The sequence below is a fragment of the Camellia sinensis genome, chromosome 13 (assembly GCF_055761805.1).
Source record: "Camellia sinensis isolate YWXY chromosome 13, ASM5576180v1, whole genome shotgun sequence".
Taxonomy (NCBI): Eukaryota; Viridiplantae; Streptophyta; class Magnoliopsida; order Ericales; family Theaceae; genus Camellia; species Camellia sinensis.
In genome coordinates, this window is record NC_138973.1 from 66627413 (window position 1) to 66635550 (window position 8138).

The 8138-nt window shown below is 29.7% G+C and overlaps 1 protein-coding gene across 1 annotated transcript; it reads left to right on the forward strand.

Moving 5' to 3' along the window:
• Positions 1-2517: 2517 nt before the first annotated feature.
• On the forward strand, positions 2518-5329 carry LOC114298300 (bifunctional dTDP-4-dehydrorhamnose 3,5-epimerase/dTDP-4-dehydrorhamnose reductase). Its single transcript, XM_028242843.2, has 2 exons — positions 2518-3239; positions 4690-5329. The coding sequence occupies exons 1-2, from the start codon at positions 2790-2792 to the stop codon at positions 5140-5142; spliced, it is 903 nt and encodes a 300-aa protein (XP_028098644.1). The 5' UTR covers positions 2518-2789; the 3' UTR covers positions 5143-5329.
• Positions 5330-8138: the final 2809 nt, after the last annotated feature.

Below are 8138 nucleotides of genomic sequence, written 5' to 3' on the forward strand. Positions count from 1 at the left end.
GGGAAGTGAATTTTTTTTGTAGGTTTTTTTATGGGGGATGCACCAATAAATTCCAAATTAATAACTTATGCACTGTTTAGTCCTAAAAGTTTTCTTATAGACTGAAAGGTCCCATTACAATGTTAATAACATCAGATACAATGTTAATAACATCAGAGTCATGTTACAAACATTGGATTTCAAACATCTAATGTTCATCAAATTTCAATAATGTTTGAAAATATAGGATGAAAAACATCTAATGTTCATCAGATTTCAATAAATTTTGAAATTATAGAATGAAATATCAGATCATTTACATCATTCACATCATGTTGATGTAAAAATGGGACTAAATGGAGCATAAGAAAACTTTTAGGACTAAATGGTTCAACGTTTCAAAAACTAGGACTTATGAGTAAATTTTCCTTTTTTAATTGTAAGATATTATTAGAGAATTTTTTTTTTATGTTTGGAAAGATAATTAAATTTTTTTGTGATTGGACGTGATATTTGTGAGATAAAAAGTAAAATGATTATGAGGTTTGATATGATATTTTGTTTGAATTAATTTTTTTTTTTATTTTGTAATCAATTTATCTTTTAGTAAAAAAAAAAAGGTCAAACTTTCCAAACAGCGCTTTGACTTGCGCCTCTTCATATTTATGTATTTTTTTTTTTTTACACTGGGTAGTGATTTTCACATCTTTTTATACAATTTATCATATAGAGACATGTCAATAAAATACATAACACAATTGTTGAAATTAAAAACTAGAATAAAAGTCTCTTTTGAGAAGTGACTTATAAATTAATTTATTAATTTTTTTTACTTATTTAAATTATATAATTTTTCTATTTTCTTACATATATTTTTTTCTAATAAGCAAAACAGTTTCCAAAATAACCTAAAATAACATACTATAAAACAACATAATTTCACTTTTAACTTTAAATATGGATGTAATGATTGGATTACAACAATAACAAGACCAACAGATCCTATTTCATGGGGAAGGGGTTATTCCAAAGAGAATGATTTCTCTCCCGTTAAACTTTTAATTGAGTCAAATAATTTTTTATCGATAAAAATTATTAAACACATACTTTTATTAGTAATTTTTTTTAAAAAAAAATTAATTAAATTATATTCTTACAAACTCTCACGGATAAAAATCATCATTTAATGATTCTTGTCAATACACAATTTTAATTATCTAATACAGTTAGGTGGTTTTTGTTTTGAGGGATTGAAAGGTAGGATTGGACTATTAGTCCATCTGAATTAATAATCCATTATTTGGTTCAAAATTTTGACACCGAACTATCAATTCCAAATTCATTGGACTATTGTGTCCCATGGGGGGGTTGGGACACAAATGGAGAGATAAGGGGATATGGGATTAGGGAGCTGGGGGATGCTGTTGCGCGGGATGTGCAGCAACATTTGTTGTGTGCAGAAATGGGCCCATTTCGGAGTCTATTTTGATAATCCGAACCGTTCACATTTTAGAAAACATCAAGTAGAATATGCTTGCAAAAAATCAAGTTCATTGGATATCGTTTACCTATTCATCCACTCACATTTGTATTCATTTTAATACTTTAAATCACAATTATTATTTATTTTTGTAGATAAAAATGTGAGTGGATGAATGGGTAAACGATATCCGATTAACTTGATTTTTTGCAGACATGTTCTACTTGATGTATTCTAAAATGTGAACGGTTCGGATTATCAAAATGGACCCCAAAATGAGCCTATTTCCACCGCACAGCAGATGCTGCTGCGCACCTTGCGCAGCAGCGTCCCCAAATCGGGGATTAGGTAGTGAAATGATCATTTTAACCTTTTATTATTTAATTATGTATTATATTTAGTAAAATTCAATAAAATTTAAATGTCTCAATTTAAAAATAAAATAATTTTATTTAATTTTTATTGATGTTTTATTTATTTATTTAATTTTTTAAAATAATTTTTTTATAGATATTTTATTGAGGTTTTATTTTAAAATTTTGTTTATATTTTATTTAATTTTATTATTTAAATTTTAATAGATGTTTTATTTAATTTCATTATTTAATTATTATTATTTTTTAAAATAAATTTATTTAGAATTTTAATTAAAAAAATAACATATTTTTTATAGATATTTTGTTCATTTTAATTATTTATTTTTTAAAAAGTAAATTTATGTAATTGTGTAAAAAATAAAATAAAATAAATTTTTATTTAATCTAGTTAAAAATAATTAAAATATTAAAGATATGTTTAATATTACTATTACTTAGTAAATAATTGAAAATAAAAAAATAGTCATTTGAAACATTTATCTTTCTCTATAATATCCCAAACAAACATAAGATTCCTATCCTACCTAATCAAATAATCTTTTCCTCACATCTAATCCATAACTAAACAAATATAAAATACAAATATAAAATACAAATATAATTCAATCAAACAATCTAAAAATAATATATCCCAAAATTAATAATTTAATAAATTCTAATATCTCCTTATACAGTCCGTCCAAACAAATCCACCCATCAAACTGAAACAGGGGAGAAGTAAGATCCCATTTGGAGACAGAATCCTTGCCCAACAGCTACCACAACTAATCTCTTTTTATGCCCAAATAACAGGAACAATTACTACATCTCTCTTCTCTCACACACATCCATTTCTCTCTTCTCTCTTCTCTCTTCATATTCATATACAGTAGCTCCCTGTAACTACATCTCTCCACTCTCTCTCTCTCTCTCTCTCTCTCTCTCTCTCTCTCTCTCTCTTTCTAGATTTGAGTATGGGGTTCCCAGCCAACGGCTCATCGGAGAAGCCCCTGAAGTTCCTGATCTACGGCCGCACCGGCTGGATAGGAGGTCTGCTCGGCAAGCTCTGCGAATCCCAAGGAATCGACTACGTCTACGGCTCCGGCCGTCTCGAGAACCGGAGCTCCCTCGACTCCGACCTCGTCTCCATCAATCCCACCCACGTCTTCAACGCCGCCGGCGTCACCGGGCGCCCCAACGTGGACTGGTGCGAGTCCCACAAGGTCGAGACCATCCGCACCAATGTCGTCGGAACTCTAACCCTCGCCGACCTCTGCAGAGACAGAGGACTCATCTTGATCAACTACGCCACCGGCTGTATCTTCGAGTACGATTCCGCTCATCCTCTCGGATCCGGCGTCGGGTTCAAAGAGGAGGATATCCCCAATTTCATCGGATCCTTCTATTCCAAGACCAAGGCCATGGTCAGTCTAATTTGTGCAATTTGTGTTAAAGATTGGATTTTTGTGATTTGTTGTGCTTGATTGTCATTTAATTTGATATTATTATGCTAGCTTCATTAAAGATCTATGTTTATACTCTTGATATTTTTGTTATAATTGCTTCAATTAGGTATTGATTATCTATATAATGATTACAAGATCAAAAGTGTTAGATCTGTGATCTTGCTTTTTGGATTTCTTTTATTCGAATAAGATTGTGTGTTTTAGCTGCAAATGAGCTGATTTGCAGTCTTCTTGCTTTCAAGTTATGTCATGAAAATCCATAGGAGGAAGGTCACGACGATATTGTTAGCTAGAACGCCCGGATAATGCAATTGGAATGCTATACATAGTGTTTCAGGAAATTCAATGTGTGCACTAGATTCATTTTAGGTGGGATCTACATTACACCTAATTTGAATCTACAGCAATATAGCATTTGTGTATTTAGCAGGGTACTTAGTTTGAAGAATTTGTGTAATTAAGATCTCAAGGCAACCCAATTAACTTGTGATTGGTTTCCAATTAACTTGATTTGAAGTTACTGTGAGACTGTATCAGGGTTACAAGCTGAACTCAATTTTTAATTTAATGCATGTTTAGTTTTGAGCTGGTCTTACTCAATTTGGCTTGGTTTGTACGATGCCGTGACGCTGGAGATTTGAGAAGTGATTTGAAAAGGGAAAAGGAAAATATATGTGAAATGTAAATAAAATATACTTGCATTTCACTTAATTTTATACACATTTTTTCTTTTCCTTTTTAAATTCCTCTCCAAATCTCCTAATCAAACACAAGCTAAAAGTATCATATGTTGGATATTATATTAGCCTTACAATTTTTGAACTTTGCTCAGATGTTTGAGTCAGTGTGGGTTTATGCTTCATATAAAACATTCGTTTGTGTTGTGTGACTAATGTTATCCAGTGTTGAAAATGAATCTAATAAGGGAAGTAACATACACCACATTCCAGTAACCTAGTTCCTATATAAATTTCGGCCTTTAACGTATTACTGAATCAACTACTATTTGTATAATGGTCTTTTTATCCTTTAAACACCTTACTTTAGTGCTTTCTAATTGGTTTTAAAATATAGATATTGTGGTAATCTATTGTAGTGAAACCCTTTAAATCCTAACATGAGGCCAAATTCATGTGTTAGAAAGTCAAATTCAAGAAACTAGAGCATTTATCATAAAGACAAGTGGATGTACCCGAATTGTTATGTTGATTAGGCAAATCTACTTTGATCTCAACTATCAAGTGTAGATCAGCAAATAGCAGCATTGCTGTCTGTTTATCTGCTTTTTTATGTTATTAATACTTGTAATTAAATCCTACTGGCCATATGTTAAAGAATGTGCAATAATGTATGAAAGTTGAAAATGATTGTTAGTTTTGATGTTGATTCCTCTAATTGATTTCTAAAGGTGGAAGATCTGCTCAATAATTATGAGAATGTCTGTACGCTACGTGTCAGAATGCCAATCTCATCTGATTTGACCAATCCCCGCAATTTCATTACAAAGATCACTCGATATGAGAAGGTTGTCGACATTCCAAACTCCATGACAATCTTAGATGAGCTTCTCCCCATTTCTATTGATATGGCAAAGAGGAACCTCACTGGAATATACAACTTCACAAACCCTGGAGTGGTGAGCCACAACGAGATTTTAGAGATGTATCGTGATTACATTGACCCCAACTTCACATGGAAGAACTTTAATCTTGAAGAGCAGGCAAAGGTTATAGTTGCTCCAAGGAGCAACAATGAGCTTGATGCCACCAAACTGAAGCAGGAATTCCCCGAACTCTTGTCCATTAAGGAATCCCTCATCAAGTATGTGTTCAAGCCAAATCAGAAGACTCCTGCCGCTTGATCAGGTTTGAGCTTTGTTTTTGTTTTTTTTTTTTCCCTTTTTTTGTGGTCTTGTCATGGTGACTATTATTTAAATTTAATTCATGCGGGTTGATATGATCTCGCATGGTTGCCTATTCTGTATTTCAATGTTGTATTTGTATTACCTTGATTATGAATAAACTACTTGGAAGTGATTTCTTATAAAATATTCTCATTTCTTTCTTCTACAATATGTTTGCTAGGGTTCATACATCACTATAGTTTTTGTGAATTACAGTTGGCCCAAATGGTTTGATCAATGTGAATTTTTGTGAATTACATTTGTCCCTAAAAGGTTTGATCATTGTGAAAGGTGGCTGCTGTGCCCTAAAAGACACAGTTTTGGGGTTATTTTTTATTCTTTCAGTTTTATTTATAGCTTTGGGTTATTTAAGGTACACTACGGACAAAGAACCTTCTTGTGCCGTACAGAATAGCATTCAGTTCATAGCAGCTTTAACGCCTCGTTTGGCAAGTGAGTATTTTAACTTCAAAATCAAAAAGTTATTAAAAAAATCAAAAAGTCAATAACTTATACAAAATAGGTTAAAGATTCTCTTTTGTCTCTATTTTTTGCATATCTTTTCGTAAAAAGTCAAAAAGTCATCCCAAACATAATAGTTTTTTTTACCTCATATTTTAGTTAAAAAGTCAAAAAATTACTAAAATAGCATATTCCCAAACGGGGCTTAAGTTTCGTTTTGTTTTAGATTTTTGACTAAAAAAGTATAAAAAAGAAAAAATTAGCTACATAAGTCAATAAGATAAAATATTATATTTAAATCATAATTATTATATTTTTTTTCTTACAAAAATCAAAATAGTTAAAAAAGTTAAACCAAACAAGATTAAAAAAGCCAAATTAAAAAAATCTTAAAACAAAAAAGTCACTTAAAAAAGTTAATGTTAAACGAGGATTCAATATTTTTTTTATTTTACAATTTGTCTTTGGTAAGGATTGTTTTTTTAAATTTTATTTTTTTAAGACTAGAAGATAATAAAATTTCTAAAAAGTCAATGTTTTTTAAAAAGTTCACCAAGATGGGTTTCTCAATAATTAGAAGGTCCACACATTGACGTTTTATCTTTTTAACTAAAAGGGTGTGTTTATTTTGATGTGAAATATTTTATATTAAAATTATTTTATTTTGTTTTATTTTATACACACAAAAAAATATTTTTGTTTTTATTTTTCAGCGTTTAGTTGATACTTAAAACAAAAATATTTTATTATCTAAAAGAGAAATTCTGATTTAATAAAGTGTTATTTAATATTTTTTAGTGAGCTAAATACTTTTTTGAAAAGATAATGTGTTAAAAATATAATAAGTGAGTTAATTTTGTAAAAATTTACGAAGTTTGTAGAGGCAAGTCATTTTGGAAAAAATGATATAAAAATATTTTTCTTAAAAAATATTTACTAACTTTTTTTAATCAAATAAGATAAAATGAGTAAAATATTTTTGATCAAAATATTTTAAGCTTCGTTTGGGAAGCCATGGTTTGGGCTTTTTTGGCTATTTTAGCCACAAAAAACAAAATAGGCTATTTTAGCCATAACAAACAAAACATCACATCCAACCCATAATCATTACATTCTTCTCTCACAAAAAAATTCAAAAAAGCCAAAAAGCTAAAAAGCCCTTCCCAAACCAAACTTTTAAGCCCAGGTTAAAATAACAAAAAAAATCAAAAAATTAAAAAGCCAAAAAACCAACCTACTTCCCAAACGGAGGCTTAATAAAAACAAACATAACCTCAAAGTTGTGGGAATCTACATGCTAGTTGTCTTATGTATATGTCACTGCACAGGAAAGGAAAAAGAAAAATCGTTTATTTTTTATACGTGTGTTTAGTTGTCGGAGGAAAATATGTCTCACCATAATAAATTTTTAGGTTAATTATATTTTTCATCTCAGTAATTTGATTTAAATTTTATTTTAATTCTTATAATTTTAATTTAAACAATTTGTCTCTATACTTTAAGTTTAATTTCAATTTGGTTTTTCTATCTGAATTTTTGTTAATTTTATCTACGTGTACGTTTTAGAAAATTGACAAGAGTCTCAAAATTATTAATTTTGACCACCAATCTAGACAAAAAAACCATATTGAAACGTTAAAAAATTAACAAATATCTCAAAATTATTAATTTTAACCTTCAATTTAGACGGAAAAACTAAATTGAAACTATATTTAAAGTGTAGGGATCCAATTGTTTAAATTAAAACTATAGAGACTAATATGAAATTTGGATTAAAGTATAGGGGTGACAAACATAACTAACCCTAATTTTTTTTTTGGGCAAAAAAAATTAATATATGAGATTATATGCGCTAAATCATTTCTATTTTCATTTAATCAATTTTCTAGCTAAAGAAATATTATTTATTTATTTATTTTATTGGTAAAAGTTAATAATTATTTATTAAATTAGTACATCTGACGAGTTTCACCATCAGGAGAATCGAAACTCAGTGGTTAGTTATTTTTTTTGCGCAAATTTTTTTACAACTGAACACAAAGCCAAAGTGAGAACTGTGATATTTGAGATCCCAACCTCTTCCAAGGTTTTTTTTTTGAACTAACCTCTTCCAAGTTTGCTACTATCAAAAATACTTTCATCCACCATTAAAGTGACAATTTAGGTAGTGAGAATTACAAAGTAACCACAAGAGCGTGCTGTCATAGCCTTGGTTATTTTCAAGCATTTTGTGCGGCACTTAAACAATCACAAGTCTTACTTGATGATACTAAGTCAGCCTAACTTACAAATTTGTAAGAAAGACAAATAAGAAGACAATGAGAGTATGAAAGAATGTCTTTGTATTCACCATAGAGGAACTTATACAATTTTTGGATGGATTGGAGCAAATGTCCTATTCATAAGCTCCTTAGGAACATTCTAGAATACAAAAGAAAGTGGTAAATAGAAGTTTTCCATAAAAGTCTTCTTATAAATTACAAGAACATTCT

What these genes read in the sequence shown, in the direction of transcription:
- LOC114298300 (XM_028242843.2), top strand. Translation starts at nt 2,790, where the DNA reads ATGGGGTTCCCAGCCAACGGCTCATCGGAGAAGCCCCTGAAGTTCCTG. An exon ending in ATTCCAAGACCAAGGCCATG is followed by an intron (nt 3,240 to 4,689) that starts GTCAGTCTAATT and finishes TGATTTCTAAAG; the next exon opens with GTGGAAGATCTGCTCAATAA.